This window comes from Juglans microcarpa x Juglans regia, chromosome 7D (genome assembly GCF_004785595.1).
Source record: "Juglans microcarpa x Juglans regia isolate MS1-56 chromosome 7D, Jm3101_v1.0, whole genome shotgun sequence".
NCBI classification, from domain to species: Eukaryota; Viridiplantae; Streptophyta; class Magnoliopsida; order Fagales; family Juglandaceae; genus Juglans; species Juglans microcarpa x Juglans regia.
This window is the reverse complement of record NC_054606.1, coordinates 492,508-510,764: the sequence shown is the minus strand read 5'-3', so window position 1 is coordinate 510,764 and position 18,257 is coordinate 492,508. Positions and strand designations below refer to the sequence as shown.

The following is an 18,257-nucleotide window of genomic DNA, read 5'->3' as shown; positions in this document are numbered from 1 at the left end:
CCTCTCACTAGATCAGGAACCCTCTCTCTCTCTCACACACACACGATATATCTAAAGGTCCATCTACCTCTACGTGACAAAAGATTTATATATATATATTCATTGCTGGCCAACGCTTGGTTGGCAGCCTAATTATATATTATGTCACCTTGAATGGACACATATAATTAAACTCCAATAATCCAATCCAAGCTGGTATTAAAAAAACTTTACATATATAGTTACATAAAATTTCCTAGCTAGTACTTAGAGACCTAGAGACAGATCAGAGTGTAGGTTTGGCATAGTAATTCATGCAGCTAGGGTTTTATTAAATGGCCAACTAACACTATATATATATATATAAACTCTATTGGATACATATTTAAAGAAACATATATACATATATATTATATATCTCTGTCACTACTTAAACCTACTCATAGTTCATATATATGGGTATCATCGATCGAGATCACCATATATATATATATATATATATAATATGATCGAATTAATGCAGCCATGAAACCAACCCATACCGAACGTCGCTTTGATTTTCTTAGGTCTCATTTATATATAGCCTCGTGTGTACGTGCTAGCTAGCTTCATGATCATAGATTCATATGCATGCGTGAAAAGTCACTTAAAGTCAAATCATCCTCACTCTGTCATGTTCTAAAATCTCAGTACGTAATTTTGTCATATATATATATATAGATTCTTCACGATGTTGCCGATCATATTTGCATATATGCGTGCAATTTATAAGTAGATTACACAGTCGTGGCCGTGGATGTTTAAAGCCATCTTCATTAATTAAATTAAAGATCGATAGCTTCAAGCCAACTACCTACCTAGCTAGCTAGCTAGTTACTGCTTGGTGTGTATATATATATTCTCCTCCTCATTGACTACCATCCGCCTAAGACCCCACAGCCAGCTAGCCAAGTACGTACATTTTCGAGTAACGGCTTCGATTAAATAAATAAAAACGAATTAGAGATAAACAAGTATCTCATGCATGTAAAAGTGCTTTGAATATTTCATTATGCATGCCGTGCATGGGTTCGTAAAATCTCGAGAGAGATAAACGGCCACTGTGCGTGTATTATATTAAACTAAACATATATGGCATTACGAGTTGATTTCCAAGAGTACTGAGAAAATAGAAGGGTACGTGGAGGAGTGTATCTGCATGCATGTGTCAGCTTGGTTGGGACGAAGGCTCAAGTACTGCCAAACCTAAGGCCTGGTTATAGTACTGCTTTTCGCACCATCGTGATCAAGCCATCGTGCTTCATTATATAATGGGCTCCGATGAAAAAGCATTAGTATTGTTGCGCAATTAATATAAGCCCAATCCATTTCTCTCTCTCTTCTCTTTCTCTCGTTGTTAGGGCGCTCACACTATTAAATAAGCCCGATCCAAAAGCACGCATTTTTTGAATTTAGGGGGCCCAAAAAAAACACTTCCAAAATATCAAAACGCTAGAAAATACTTTATTTATATATAAACCTCAACATGATGCGGAAAAAAAGAAGCAAAAGCATGCAATTATTTGAATTGTATTCAACAACTCTTACACTTTCCCTATTTTCTATGTTTCTACGACTAAAACAGCATGCGATATCTGACAATCGACCAGTACCGTATTAATACTAAGCCAATTATATTAATTTACAGTACGTACTGTCAACAATAAAAAAAAAGAAGTATATATGGATTTCGCTTTTCCACCGAATGATTCATGATCAGCACCGTGGAAAGACTTTCCCCTTGTTTGCCAGTCCAACATTGTCACAAGAAGCTTTGACATCTGCGTCTCCTGCGCGTACTAGATCAACATTTTGCAATGAGATCCCCTCACAGGGAATGCTCTCGCTGCAGTGGAATTTTACAGCATCCTCCGATGCACTAGTGCCTTTGATGTTTCTGTAAGTCACAGTGCTTATTTGCACAGCCGAGGCCTGCAGTCATGCATTAATAATAGATCATTAATTTATAAGATGATTGGTATCAGCTTCATGTTTTAATTTGGGACTGTGCTTTACGTGTAAGACTAGCCTTTTAATTAGGGATCATATATATATATATATATATATATATATATATATATATATATTACCTGTTCTCTGCATGGAGCATCTTGATCGCAATAGTTTTGATCTATGATTATAGGATTGCTGACATTGTTCATTTCGATATTTTGAAATAGGATATTTTTGGCATACCCAGAGCCTCCCTGCATATATATATATATGGATTAAAATCGAGAATTATAACAAATATGTGGAACTGTTAAATATACGCAAACATATATATATATATAATTATATGCGCAGAGAGAGAGAGAGAGAGAGAGAGAGACGTTACACGTGGCCGGTAATTAAAGAAGTGAAGAAGTGGTAATATTATATGTAAGTTAACTTGTTATACAAGCAGCTGGCCGTATTTTAGTGAGTGGGTCCTATATATATATGTAGGTCAGCAGCCGGAAAGAAGAATGAAGAAAGACGTAAACTTGTTAATTGGTTCATTGCACAAGTCAAGACTTAAGTATGTGGTAAGTAGTAAACATGGGGCCGGGGGACGACGTTTCAGCTTGTAAGGTGGAGGGATTAAAGGAGGAAAAATAAGGGTGCATGGAAGACCTCTCTTGAATCATTTTGCACCCAATTTTTCATCATCATTTCTAAAGTACTTACTACTTCCGCTGTTTTTCCATCAACTTTTGCTTCTTTCTTTCTTTTTCTTTTTTTCTGATCATCTGTTTCTCGCAATGTTTTCATGAGAATTTCCTACGGCGCCCAACAATATTATATATTGCGCCTAAATTGATGCAACTTTTAAACTTTTTAACCAATTAATTGCAAAAGGTTACGTACCCACAAGTTTTTCAAAATAAGTCTGCCGACCTAATGTACGTATTGATGCCTACTTTTATATATATATATATATATATATATATATATCTACTTAACTATAAGCAGTCTGGCCGGGACTGCCCGGCCATGTGGCCAGAATGGGTAGATGAAAATTACCAAGTATTCTTAATTACCTGCCAAGTTTTAATCCTCACTCCGTTAGTAGTTCCTGAAAGTCTTGCTCTATCAACTACCACATTTGAAACATAATCACTGGAACCGTCAGCTCCTAAGCTCCCAATGCTGCAAAACGATATCCAAACTAATAAGTAATAATCAACAGAGAAAATAACAAAAACCAGCCCCATATATATTATGCATGCATCGTGCTAGCTAGCTAGCTAGTAGAACTACTTTAGTTCAACTTTATTAATTAGGTGATCAAAACCAAGTTAGAGTATATAGTGCATGAGAGATGATCATCACCTTATTCCATGACCTGGTCCACATGTAATGTCTGTGGCTCGAACATTTTTTGACCCAGCCACTATTGAAATACAGTCGTCACCTTCAACAAATAAAAATAAAATGATTAACTTCCCACCCAGTTCAGAATTTATTGTAAAAAAATAGATATTTTGCCAATACATTAAATAGTAATTAGTTGTTAATAAATTATAGATTTTCTTTTTGGGTGTACCTGTTCTGATAACACAGTTTTGGATATTAATGTTCTGTGTTTCGGTAACATGAATTCCATCCGTATTGGGACTATTCCCTGGTGCAGTCACGAAGAGATTCAAAGCTTTGACGTTTACACACTTCTGAAATGAAACATGCATTTGCTGTGCATTTTGGATTCTCAGATTAGACATTCTCAAATTGTTGCAGCCGAGGAAGGTCACAGCCTACAAACAGTTATTAAATCAATAAAAAAACATTACAAAGGAAAAAGTTTAATATGTTAGAAAAGCCATGGAGAATGGAAGATCCAGGAACTTACAGTTGGTGCGTGCGTGCAAGGCTGTAGAAAAACAATGGAAGAGACAAGTGTCAATAATACTAACTAGTTTACTAATTATCATTGGGAACCACAAAAATAAAGGTCACGAAAGTTAAATGGGAGAATTCAGTATAATAAGACATACAAGGTTTTTGTTAATTTTGCATGAGTTTTTCCACCATTTTCTCCCATTGCCATTGATGGAGCCCCCACCTTCAACTACAAAATTTTGAATATTTTCAAAAACAAGCCAATGTCGTGTATCTTTTGCATAATCTGATCTATGAGAAGAAGCTTTGATTGTTCCGTAGACCTAGTAAAAAAAATATAAACAAAGACTCGTTAATTTCCACAGGAAAAATATATAAAATGTTAATTAATTGCAGTAGCATACATACATATTATATATATATATATATATGTATGTATGTATATGTATATTATCGATATGTTCATACGCATGCATGTATGTACGTAAAATGTTATTCGGCTTAAGATGATGCATGTTTATACTACATATGGACTATACATATATATCTATATAATATACATATGGTTCATGATACGCATGCATGCATAAAAACTCACCTTCAATGTCATATCAGATCTGCAGGGACCCGAGAATGTAATTGGCTTGAGATGGTAGTTCCGATATTTAGGGACCACAAGAACACTGTTTGCAGAAGAACAAGCTGCCTTCCAAGCTTTCAGAAATGCCTAACATAAAAGTTTGAGAAATCAAACCACTATCATGAAACCCACAAAAAAAACAAAAAAACAAAAAAAACAAAACAAAAAGATCATCCCAATCAACTACAGAGAAAAATAAACGAAAACGGAAAATCGTGAAGAATGGTCTAACTTAAATGGGGTACGTACCTCAGTATCGTCTCTTCCGTCACCTTTAGCTCCAAATTGATCTACACTGAGCAGCCTTGGTGATGTCGAAGGAGTTTGTGCTCGTCCAAGCCTTCTTTTCATACCAAACCTTTTGGCCGCAGACATCATGATCAAGTCCAGAAACCCAGGCTCATGTTTGTCATTATCCTGGTCCTGATGATGATGATCGATATTATTTCTTATTGATGTGGTGTAGGCTCTACGATGATCAGAACCATGAGTGTCGTCTAGATGATCAATTGTAAGTGGTCCCTCTTGGTAGCTGCTAAAACAGGATGAGAAGGAGGCTCCTAAGATTATGAAAAGTACGAGAAAAATGATTTGTGGGGACATTTCTTTCACTTGATCTGGAGAAAAGCAAATCTTCAAGATCAAATATTGTGCAAAGTTGCTAGATCAGCAACCGGAATTTTGGAAGAGAACAATATTCAAGTGTGCTTTGTAGGAAAGGGCCGCTGCTGGTATATGTTTACAGAAAGGTGCTTTCCTGATTTTAACAGAGATAGATAGGCTCTATTTATAGACGAAGGAAAAGGTACAAGATAGTCATAGAAGGATGAAGATTTACGAGAAAGAATACGAGTCATAGAAGAACTAGGACTTCTACTAGATTGGGTCATAGAATTAAGGATTAGGATTTACGAGAAAGAATACAAGTCATAGAAGAACTAATACTCACAATTCTAGGTAATAGATTATTAATGGGTTTTACAAGAGAAGAGATTGCGCTGTGCAAGGAATAATGACCGGTAGCCAGACTACTTTGGGACGTTTCACATTTTGTTTTCAATGGATAAAGAAAAAGAAAATCAAACTGAGTTCGTGCGTGCTTGTTGACCAATAGTTTGACATGTAAACCTCACTTGCATTTTATCACGTGTTCATGATGGTGCAGGCCTCATGTATGATCTATTAGATATATCATGCATGTCATGTGTATGCATGCATATATATATATATATATATATATATATATAGCAAATCAATAACGAGACGTTCTTTTTATATGTTAATATTTGTATATATGGTATTTTTGTAACCAGAAAATTTTTCAACTTAATTAAGTTTGACTTTATATGTATGTAATAGGTATCATTAACGAAGTGGAGAGTGATCCATTTATATAGATAATAATTAATTAATTACTAGGTTAATTTCAATAATTAGGACGAAAATCATGACTTTAAGTAATTAATTAGGTCATCATGACTCATGAATATTATTCATGATGTCGATATTGTAAACAAGTTGAGTTCATCTATCTTCTATATATCGATCTGCACACACAGCATACATTCAATACACATCTATCTATATATATAATTATTTTCACAACATATATATATATATATATGATATATACATGCAACATAGATCGGCATGCATGCGATAACATGGTCTTCGATCGATCGTTATTTTTCCATTTTGGCACAAATACAATTAGGTATTTATCCACCTTTAGTTAATGAATTTCATGGAAATTAAATGCCGGTTGACATGTATATAGCTATATATATATATATATATAAAAGTCAAATACAAATATATTATATGTTGGTCTTAATTTATACAGGCGTAGAACACGATCGACCTATGCGAGTCCAAATAAGACTGCATCGTAGTAATTATGAACAATGGAGAAAATATTGACAATAAAAAACTATTTCATTAGACTATGTTTGGTCCATGCGCGCCAATTACGTAAAAGGATGTGCATTCTAATTCAACGTACGTACGTACACCATGCATCATCGATCCTAATTTCTTAAATAAGAACTATTTGTATGCAAATTTTTCAAATTCCAACCACCAATTTAACTACCAAATTAGGTAGAAATTCCGGGTTAATTATCATGTCAAAAGTAACAATATTAATTTATTAGGAGCAGTTTATTCTAGATAGGCCCCACATGATCTAGTTATTAACCCGAAAATTAATGATCTTTTCACTTTGGAAAACCAAATATAAAATTATCAAATGCCGCGAATATATATATATATATATATATATATATATATATAACCCCCTTAGGATCTTTAGGACCATATATATATATATATATGGGTCCAATATTGCTGGGACTCCAATAATATTCTCTATAGTGCTGATCAACCAATTAATTGCATATATAGGGAAAAAAAAAAGGGGAAAAGAGAGCTGATCTCAAAAGGCCAGGGTTTCCGAAGTTAAACTAAAAAATGCCATCAACGTACGTCACGAACATTTTTATTTCATGACATCGATATATATGTGTATATATGTATATAAGTTAAATATTACTTGAAAGTCAAAAGTACTTTCGGGTTATGCGGTTTAATATTTTCAGGCTCATGTGTACGTAAATTACGCCTTGAATCGAGGTTGGTAACATACTATACATAGTCATTATAAAATCATTAATTCAACATTGTACCAAGTTACAAGTACGTACATGATGCTATATATTCAAGTACCCCATGATTACAATTAGTTTATGACCCTATGATCATGCTTGACATGTCTCCATGAACCATGATGTCAAATTGAGGGGGCTGTATTTGGAAGAGTGAATTGACGGATGAAGTGCGCATTTACTTACCGAAACATAGAAAGTTAGGGAAGTTAGCATGCAGTTACATATTTAGGTGAATTAGGCCTTTTTTGCAAGGGAAAGAGAAGGTACGATTGTGGTAAGAGAATGGGATTTGCGTGTGCTTTGGGGCCAGGGTTCAAGTACTACTAGATCAGAAGATCATTAAGCTAGCACTACTACTTGGCCGGGCGGCCACGGCCCTATGACTTGCCGTGGTGTACCTGTTTGGGAAGGATATAATTATATGCAATGAGGGATGGGAGTTTGGAGGGGAGTCGTTAATAACTTGTGACTTGGGTTAATTTGTTCCCACTCTAAGAAGGTTTTATGTCCTTGTCACTTCTTGCTTGCTGCATTATTTACATCGATGATCTTCGTTATTCATGATTGACCTAATTAAGAGATCAGAGAGAGAGAGATATATATATCCTCAAGTTATCTAAATAAGCCTTTATAATTAATCTTTTCCTTTTTTTTAATAGATCAATTTTAAATTATTATCTATAATTTTATTACAGATCCAAACTGCATTTGTTTTAGAAAATAGAATATTTTTCAAGTTAAAGAAGAAAACAAACTTCGATTCTAAAAAGATTAAGGATATGTTTGGCAAGTGAGATGAGATTGTATCTCATCATTACCATTTTTTCAAATTCTCTCACAAAATATACTAAAAAATTCAATTTTTTTCAAATCTCAAAATAATAATAATATTAAAAAGTAATATTTTAAACTTTCATCTAAATCAAATCAAAAATTATCATTTCACTATCCAAATAAAGCATTATAAATTTATATATATCGATCCCCAACGTACTGCCAGGGATCGAGTTTTTTTTCCCCCCTGATCTGAAAAATACCAACCGATTTGGTAGTTATCTACTTATCTTTCCAGCATCAGTACTCTGTCCTCTTGTAGGTTGAATTTGAGACCTCCTAGCTCACATGATAAAAATAATAATAATAATAATAACGATCGATTAATTTGACCACATATTTCGGCGGTAATCAGTTGATAGACCGTGCGTCCATTATTTCAATTTTCAAACACGGAGTTGAAAAAAAATGGGAATGATTAACCTTAAATATTAGCTTTTGTATATATATTAAAACTAATTGGAATTTAATTGCCTGCATACTAAAACTAATTGGCTTCCATAATAATAATAATAATATTGTAGAATAATAAAATTAATTGTTGTGACAAATTGCGGTAACACGTTAGAGGCAGGCAAGCTAAAGCGAGAGTACTTTCGTACCTAACAGTAACTAACAAACAACGAACGGGGCATGCATGCAGTAAGATTGAGAGGTTGAGAAGGGATCCCAAGTGACCTCAATTTCGTGGTAGTTAATTTACAGATTGATGATGATGATGGCATCATCTCTAATTTATAAGAAATTTATTTATTTAATCGATCGAAGTTTGGTGGGATGATTCCTCCGCTGATAGAGGAGTGATTGATTAATTTGTGGGTAGGAATTGAAAAATGTTGTGGTTTTGTTACCAGATCAATCCTGCCATGATCATTTCGGAAATTAAAGAACATGAGTCGTGTAGGTAGGATGAATTCGGTACATTTAGAAGAATAAACTTTCCCATATTTGAAACTTGATACCATGTTTATCTTAATTTTACATTATATATGGTCATGTTGAGACAAACACGTACGTACCCTAGAATCCATTCCTATATATATTATTGACCGTGCAATAACATTTATTCATGATCATAATTATGATCATTTAGGCTGATTAAGAAGATAGCCTTTGGAATATTAATTTTTCCAAAAGAGAGGTGCTTACCATTCTTCAATCATGATTTTCTCAAGGATTTATAAAAAAAGTTGTTTGAAAGCAAAGAATTCGACCCATTTTGACTCGGATTTAGTACAGTAGGCCTAACTCAGCTCGTGTTATTGTCAATGCTATTGCTTGCAAGCCAACCATAGCCCGAGACTATGGAAAATTGAATTTCTATTGTTTATAGATTTTGCTTGCAAGCCCAACTTGTGCCCGCCTCCGCCCACTGGTTTAGAAATTTGGTTCCAGCTGTTTTATTGCTCGCAGGTCTGTTGGGCCCAATAGACCCATTAATGGGCCTACTTTTCTGTGGATTAAGCGCTTATTAAAATCAGTTTATGCTCTAATGCATCTTAGCCCAAACAATTACCAAATGACTATTCCTACTTCCTAGAAACCTTCCGCATGCCATCCTTGCATGGAACTCTATATACAGGATGCTTTTGTGGTGCATCGAATCATCGATCGCCATGTTGAGCCACACAATACAATCGAATTAACAAACCAATTATATATGGCAGGAGCAGTTTTGCTTTAAACCAAGCATGCATGATGCTTCCATCGCCAGCAACAACAACATACAGCACCATTGCCAATAGTATAGAGGACGAGACAGACAAATGAGGATCTACTAATCGAGACGGCAAAAGACGCGGGTATCTTTCATTTTATTTTATTTAATCATTTCCTTTCTTGATCCAATCAATTACTTGGAAAATTCAAGCCACGTGGCAGTATATTCACCAACAAAGCTGAGACTGAGAGTGGAAGAGACACGACACCACCATAATCCACCAACGACAGGAGTCAGGACTACAACCTCACAACATTACGTTTTACTGCACTCGGAGAGATAGACACACACGCACAGAAATATGGCAGAGGAGAAGCAGAGCTTAGGCGGTGGCGGAAGAGGAGATGCGGTAGTGGTGGTGGACCCGAAGCCAAGGAAAGGGCTTACTTCGAAGGTGGTGGACTTTCTGGAGAAGCTCATCGTCAAGTTCATGTACGACACTTCTCAGCCTCACCATTATCTCTCCGGTAACTTCGCTCCGGTTCACGACGAGACCCCTCCCGCCACCGACCTCCTCGTCAAAGGCTTCCTCCCGGTGCGGACAATTAACTCTCTTCCACTGATTGTGTGTGTGAATCATTGTGCCTTGAGTTGAGGACTCGAGGGTCTGTTTGGTATTGGGTGAGAATGGAAATAATTTAGGGATGAACAGCTATACCAATTTTTATCAACCATACGGAGTGTTATGGAGTTCAATTTTTTTTCCCTAAACGTCATAGAATTCAAGTTAAATGGTATTTTAATTTCCTGGACGTCGCTTAAAAAGAAAATTACTTTGGAGTTTCATTTTGGTTTTTTTGGGAAATTTTAGTATATTTTGCTGTCTGATGGTGTGTTAATGTCGGTGTATCATAAATTCTGATAGGATAATCTTTTTAATTGAAATTTATATTAATGGTCTGGAATTGTATACTATAGATTATGAAATATTACTCAAATTCTGGCTTAATGAGCGATTATGTTTGGGTAGTGTGACTAGTGTCTGAAGTGTGCATGTTATAGATAACCGGTTTTCCTGTGCGGTGCAAATGTTTGATTTAAAAGTCTCGTGTCTAGGACGTTGTGCGAACCTAAAGAGTATTTCTGTTTTTGGAAATAATGTAAGAAAGAAGGCATATTTAGTAATGTGCTGCTGATTAGTTTCCTGTTGTTAATTTTACCTGAGCATTTCGCTGCCAGTGTGAAGATAAATTTCACCAAAACAGGATAGGCCACTGTTTGTTGTGACACACAAAAATGCACAGGGGGTTAAATGACAAGGTGTTATGTTTGCCTCACCTCATTGGCACATACTTTTTTTGGAATTCCTAGGACTCTACCTCCTTGTCAAGGATGTAATAAATTGTCCCTGTCATGCATGAACTAGTCATCTGGAACACTTCCTATCACCTTGAGTCTGATATGTGTTATCCCTTTGTAAAGATGTACTCATTTATTTCTAGTAAAGATGGCTGAAATTTTGACCAATTATTTGTTTATTTCTCTATTGCTTCAAGCTGTATCTTATCATGCTTCCGTTCCCATGACATGGAATGAGAAATATTTCTTGCAGGATTGCTTGAATGGAGAGTTTGTTAGGGTGGGTCCCAACCCAAAATTCTCCCCTGTGGCTGCATATCACTGGTATGTCTTTTTTCCCTCTATAGAAATATTTATTATGATATTTTGTCAGGTGTAAGAAGCATAGTTAACTGGTTGCTAGATTTATGTCTTTTGTCCACCCCCCCCCCCCGGGGAAATATTGTACTTATTCTCTTTGTTGCTCTCTTGCAGGTTTGATGGAGATGGGTGCGTATTTTTTTTTTTTCCTTTATTCAAACAGAAGTTCTTTCAAGTTTTCTTGAAGATAGATTTTAAATATGTTGCTTCATTATCCAATAATAGCTTCTGTCTCTCTGCTTGGTGTATTTAATATGTGGATGTTTCAGTGGAGACTCCCAATGTTGTTAAAAATAAAAGTAGCAATTAATCTGCGGACATCTTATGATGTGAAAGGAAAATCTCCGTTATAGTTGTTTATGTTCCAATATTCTATCCATGTTTTATAGCCTGCCCAATGTTTCTTTTTATTTTGGAGACTTGTGACAGTTGTTTGGAACTTATTATAGCATCTACTATTAATCGGTTAAAGCAAGAAGGGAATTCTTTTATGAGTAAAGAAATAAGGAAATTAGATGATATCTTTAACATTTCAGCATGGTTCATGGTCTGCGCATCAAAGATGGGAAAGCAACCTATGTCTCCCGCTATGTGAGGACATCTCGACTTAAACAAGAAGAGTATTTTGGAGGTGCTAAATTTATGAAGGTACAACAGTTAGCTATAAAGTTTTTTTTTTTTTTTCTTTTTCTGGGTGGTTCATGGGCTCTCTCTCTCTCTCTGCTACATGCCTGTGCTTGTGAAATCTACTGCCAATGGGGGTCACAGAGGAAACAAATTGTCATCAATAAAGAAGGAAAGGTGGTTAGGGATTGTAGAGTTAAGAATCTCAAGAGTATATAATCTTTTGCTGTATTTTTTTAGTTACGAGGTCTTATGTGTTCATCTTAATAACTTTTTCAGATTGGAGATCTTAAGGGGCTGTTTGGATTACTCATGGTGAACATGCAAATGCTGAGAGCAAAACTGAAAGTATTAGATGTTTCATATGGAACTGGAACAGGTACTTTAGCCTTGTTTTCATTTCATTGCTCAAGTGGAAAGACATCTGCTGTGATTGTGCACACATTTTTAGTAAAGTTCAAAAACATTATTCCTTATATATACACTCTTTGTGTTCTGGATTTTGCTTATTTGCATGGTCTCCTATGTTGGGTATTAGTGGGTGCATAGGTCTTTTCTCATCGAATCCCCAAACATTTGGACAGAGGTACAGGAATTGGTTACTGGAACAAGATTTCCAAATGCTTGTTTTAAACCTTGGCTGGCAAATCTTTAAGTTTACATACTGTGTTTTACACTTTTATTTCCATTAATTTAATTCTAAAAAAAAAAAAAAAACTCTGCTATTTTTTATGCTTAAGATTTGAACTTGAGCTACACAGCCTCTCCCCATCATTTATTTTTCTCTTTCAAATGTGAGTTTCGCCCCATGGGGGCGAGAGGGATTCAGACTGCTGAGCTCCACTTCATGAGGCATTTTCCCCAGCAAACACTCGTGTATACCACTTTAATGCGCCCGTGTGGCATGTGTGGATCCATCAATAAGTATCTCTGCTAAATGTGCCATGCCAAAATCAATTTTTGAATGTTTGTATTGGTATGTCTCATATATTTATTTCCTGTTTTAAGTAATCCTGTTGTGAATTGACAGACACTAACTGTTTGTCACCCACGTCCAGGTAATACAGCTCTCATATATCACCATGGGAAACTTCTAGCACTTTCAGAGGCAGATAAACCTTGTAAGCTTGCCTTCTTTCGTTGCTACTTCTAAAATAAAAGGAAAATGATTTATTTCTCTGGATTGACATTGATTAGAGAGCCTGATGGGGAGAGATGTCAAATGCATTTGCATTGGGCCAGCACATAGATTTTTCTTTGGATATTTATGGATTGCATTGCTTTGGTAATAACATGAAAATCCAATGATTTCCATGGTGGGGAAAAAGGACTATGGAGAAATGCCAATTTAGTTGTGTGTATGGACTCCAGCAGAGAGCTTTCTGCAACTTTCTTGCTTCTGATGTGGGATTGAAATTGTTGTCGTTGCATTATGTAGATGTCCTTAAAGTTTTGGAAGATGGAGATCTCCAAACACTTGGCATGCTGGATTATGACAAGAGATTGACTCATTCTTTCACTGCCCATCCAAAGGTTGATCCATTCACTGGTAAAGGCATCATCCTCGACAGAAATTTGTTAAGCCACTGTAATGGAAGACTTCCTTTTAACTTCCAGAATATCTTCATGCAGGCGAGATGTTTACATTTGGCTATGCACATACACCACCATATATCACTTACAGAGTAATTTCAAAGGATGGTTTCATGCATGACCCGGTACCAATAACAGTACCAGATCCCATCATGATGCATGACTTTGCCATTACTGAGAACTATGCAATTTTCATGGATCTTCCATTGTATTTCAGACCAAAGGTATGACACATGCAAAGTTGGTACGGTTAAAAATATTAATCTGCTCAAATTACCATTATATTCACTACATTAGTTTGGATGCATAGTGATGAAAGACCAAGTCAAACAACCTAGCCTGAAGGAGGCTTCTTTCTTTTCTTTTCTTTTGTTTTCTTTTTTTTTTTTTTTTTTTTGGGGGGGGGGGACTGTTCTTCATTTTCTGAAGACATTGTCAAGCATTATTTCAGTTACATCACATTTGGTTTTCAGGAAATGGTGAAGGAGAACAAGCTGATATTCACATTTGATGCAACGAAAAAAGCTCGCTTTGGTGTACTTCCTCGGTATGCAAAGGATGAGCTGCTAATCAAATGGTTTGAGCTTCCAAATTGCTTCATATTTCATAATGGTATGCTTTTTTGACTTGCTCTCTCTTCTTTAACGCCAACATGTCCTTCAAATTCATATTGTTTATTAGATGAAGTTTACTGGTGGCAAACCAATAATATCTGCCCGGAGATTATGTTTAATAATGTAGAACTGCTAGAATATGTAGTAGCTTTTAAGATTCTATTTCTGCTCCTGGTTAGCATTATCGAGACTCGTTAATTGACAATGTAACCTGCTTACCCCTCTTACTAAATTAATTCAGATATCAATTATTTTGAGCTATTTGTTTGTTATTCACATTAAGATATCCTTACTTCTTGGGCTTGGCTACCCAAATCTTTCAGGTCAATCGGTTCTATGTCCAGAAAAAACCTTGTTGAATCTATTTGGCTCTATCCTTGATTTTGAGCAGCATTCTCTATCTTCTTTAAGCCATGACAGTTCTTTCCCATTGATCTTACACCTATTTGTTGACTGATAGAAAGCGGTGAATTTTCCTTACTTAAGCCTGTGACTATTATCGTAATTCCATGAGATGCTGATGATAATTCTAGAATTAGCCTTATGGCCTCTATCTTGGTCAAGTCAACCTGGAAGGAGCAAGATTATCCGTTGCCATCTATTGAGCTTTTGTTGATCTGACTCTTTCTAGATTTGTAAATATATAGCCATGTGTGACTTATGATTGAGCTATAATGGAAGTTAATTCTGTTTTTTCATATGTCCATTCTGACCTTTTTAGTGACTTCCTTTCATTAGCCAATGCGTGGGAGGAGGAGGATGAAGTTGTTATGATCACTTGTCGCCTTGAGAATCCAAATCTGGACATGGTCAGTGGGACTATCAAAGAAAATCTTGAAAACTTCTGCAACGAGCTGTAGGACAACTTTTTCCCATTTTATGAAAACTCAAAGCTCTATGCATGCCTCAGTATTTCTGACAGTATTATTTTCAGGTATGAGATGAGATTCAATATGAAAACTGGTCTAGCTTCACAGAAGAAGTTATCGGCATCTGCTGTTGATTTTCCAAGGGTTAATGAGAGCTACACTGGCAGGTATCCATCAAATTTTGGCGATAGATCTGTTCAAGATTGCAAAAATTCTGGTTTCTGGAAGCGGCTGATGAAAGCTCAATACTGAAAGGCCATATTATTGATACTTACAAAAAATTATTATTGATTTTTTTTTTTAGTATGTTCAGGAATTTATTTTTGTTTCGCTGCCTCCTTTCATCATTTTGCTCCCAGCCGTGCTTAATTCATTATGTTCTCATGGACGTCAAATCACTTATCTTCTTCTTTATTCCATCATTTGTTTTTACTAATTATTTTTTGGGTAACCAGGAGACAGCAATATGTATATGGAACCATACTTGATAACATTACAAAAGTCAAGGGGATTATCAAATTTGATCTGCATGCTGAACCAGAGACTGGAAAAACAAAGCTTGAAGTTGGAGGAAATGTTAAAGGCATCTATGACTTGGGACCCAGCAGATTTGGTTCTGAGGCTATTTTTGTCCCTCGCCTGCCTGGCATTACTTCTGAAGAAGATGATGGCTACTTAATATTCTTTGTGCATGATGAGAATACAGGGTATGATTGATGCTTTTTTTTATTTGCTAACTGGAGGAAATGCTTTTTAGAATAGCAAACTGATTCGTGAGGAATCTGAAGGTCTCAACATTTCCATATACCATGCTTAGTTCCACAGAGCAAAACAAAGTAGTTGGAAACTGATAGTGTCGCTCAAGGGGCTATGCTAATAACTCACTTCTGTTGGTCAAATGAAGCTCATGAAACCATGTTTTTAAATATTTTCCATGAGGTTGTTTCTAGAACGACTATAGAGTTGTGAGTCAGAGGTGAACAGATGAATAGTACGTGTATTACCATGAACAGTGCATTGACTCATATGAAATGAGAAAAGAAGTCTTCTATGCTTCTTTACTCTTTTTTTTTTTTTTGGGTTCATTCTAAGAAATCAAATTTGGAAATAAAAGTACTGTGAACATCGCTAAGAATGATGTGCAAGACAGCAAAGTAACAGTGTAGTGTTCATTGTAGTTATATAGCCAACGTTTCTTTCAGAAGCTTGGTGTAATTATTAACTGTTTCTTAGTGACTCTGATTTTAAGTTTTATTTTTTTACCTTTTTTTTATGATGAGGACATAGTCTCAAATCTTGATTTAAAAATGTGCAGAAAATCATCAGTGCATGTAATTGATGCAAAAACAATGTCAGCTGATCCTATTGCAGTTGTTGAGTTGCCCCACCGAGTTCCATACGGATTCCATGCCTTCTTTGTGACAGAGGTGAGTGTTGAATTAATTGCTTCGGGATTTATTTTCTTTTTTTAGTCTTCTTTTTATCACTCTAGAGTTGGAAATTAATTTCAAGGTTGAAATTCAAAGAGTTTTGAGGATAAAAAGGTTAGGACGAACAGGATTGATATAGAACATAAAATGCAGCTCATAGAAAGTAGGATTAGAACAGAAGAAGCATTGGAAAATGATAATTAGGAGATACTCAAGGGAAGATAGGACGAGAAATTTGCTATCCAGATGATTGCCTTGCAGTTTATAGTGTTTTTTTTTTCCCTACTTATTAGTTCACTATCAAAGCTGCCTTGTTAGTTGTTATATACATCTCAGAATAGTTCTTGATTTTTAACATATTTTGCTTGCACTCTTGTTATTCCGGTGATTCCAAGTTGTATTCATGGTTTTTGGACAGGACCAACTTCAAGATCAGGCAAAACTCTGATTTTCTGCCAGTTGGAGACTGCACAATGTATGTTAAATAGAGAATGAAGGCGGATCCATGTAAATTATACGCAAGAGACCTCTCTGGCAGCACTCACTACTTTGACGATATTGTTCCACACATCATACGGATTGTAATAATTACTATGTCGACCTGGAAGAAGTATGTACGATGTTTTTCTTCCCCGGTGACCTGAAGCAAATTCATGATACTTCTTAATAGCAGCCTTTACCTCTGTTATGATTTATTTTCCACTGTTCTTGAAGCTATGTTCGTTGCACAAGAGTAGATGCATTTACGAATAAAAACTATTAAATGATATTCAAGTCATTACAAGATATATAAATATTAAAAAGTGTGAATATTAAGATTCCGATTTTCAAATTTGGCTAAGCATCTTGGTTTTGTTTTTAAATGGAAGTAATGGAAACATCTCACAAAGTTTACTCGAATGGCGAGACACCAAGTCCTCTTTATGTAGTGGGTCAAAGTACCTCTGATCGTCGATATTAATAACTTATAGGGCTCTTTAACATTGGTTAGACTTTCCCTCTTGCTCTAACGATGATATTCACTGTTTGTTTACTTCCCCTACCAAGTTTTTGTTAAGACAATGTCACGTTTTAGATGAGCTTTTTTTTTTTTTTTTTTTTTTTTTTTGTGGAATGGTACTGTATATCCATGAAAATGTATGCATAGTTCACTTGGCAATCATACTGCCGACAACTAATTTCACAATATTTTCCGAACAACCTTAGAAGTTCAGGCCTTTCTTCGGCCACTTGGGCAAAAGATTACTTCAGCGCGCGCGCGCACACACCCATCAAGGTTCTTCATTGATTTGGACTCGTATTGTTACGTATTCCTCCTCGAGAGATCCAGTACTTGAAAATTTTAGCTATAAAGGGTGAGTAATGGTGGGGGACATCTTGTTATAAAATTGAGATGATTGATTAGATAATTAACTACAAGAATCTGTATTTATAATTTGACAAATCATGTGGTTTGGAGCATCAATAATCTGCACAATATGCTGTGGGGCTGCAGTAGGTATTGTAGGACCGACATTCGTCTGCACACAGAAATGATATTAAAAAAACACATGACATGAATGCGGAACCACCAAATATAATATAATAATACAGCTTCAGACATCTTATAGTTGGATGGATGCTGGGTTACCTCGTTTATATCACTTTCAGATAAAACCATCCAATCCCATTTGTTTCATTATATGTTTATTTCCTTCGAATTATTCTCTTAAATTCTCCAAAAATATATATAGGATTTTTAACAAACTTTCTCATAAAAATATAATAA

The 18,257-nt window shown here is 35.5% G+C and overlaps 2 protein-coding genes across 2 annotated transcripts; one reads left to right on the top strand and one right to left on the bottom strand.

Annotated features, from left to right (window-relative positions):
• Positions 1-1,469: 1,469 nt before the first annotated feature.
• Positions 1,470-5,381, bottom strand: LOC121238275 (polygalacturonase QRT2). Its single transcript, XM_041135103.1, has 9 exons — positions 4,730-5,381; positions 4,439-4,567; positions 3,996-4,163; positions 3,851-3,871; positions 3,548-3,755; positions 3,334-3,415; positions 3,042-3,150; positions 2,109-2,225; positions 1,470-1,950 (listed from the first exon to the last, which is right to left on the bottom strand). Exons 1-9 carry the CDS (start codon positions 5,081-5,083, stop codon positions 1,735-1,737), a joined length of 1,404 nt encoding a protein of 467 aa, XP_040991037.1. The 5' UTR covers positions 5,084-5,381; the 3' UTR covers positions 1,470-1,734.
• A 4,260-nt stretch (positions 5,382-9,641) lies between these two features.
• LOC121239242 (carotenoid 9,10(9',10')-cleavage dioxygenase 1) lies at positions 9,642-17,184 on the top strand. The gene is made up of 15 exons (XM_041136438.1): positions 9,642-9,782; positions 9,862-10,235; positions 11,253-11,323; positions 11,474-11,488; positions 11,896-12,007; positions 12,263-12,362; positions 13,042-13,104; positions 13,422-13,532; positions 13,616-13,800; positions 14,050-14,188; positions 14,929-15,046; positions 15,125-15,226; positions 15,515-15,766; positions 16,375-16,486; positions 16,908-17,184. The coding sequence occupies exons 2-15, from the start codon at positions 10,002-10,004 to the stop codon at positions 16,935-16,937; spliced, it is 1,644 nt and encodes a 547-aa protein (XP_040992372.1). The 5' UTR covers positions 9,642-9,782; positions 9,862-10,001; the 3' UTR covers positions 16,938-17,184.
• The last annotated feature ends 1,073 nt before the right edge of the window (positions 17,185-18,257 follow it).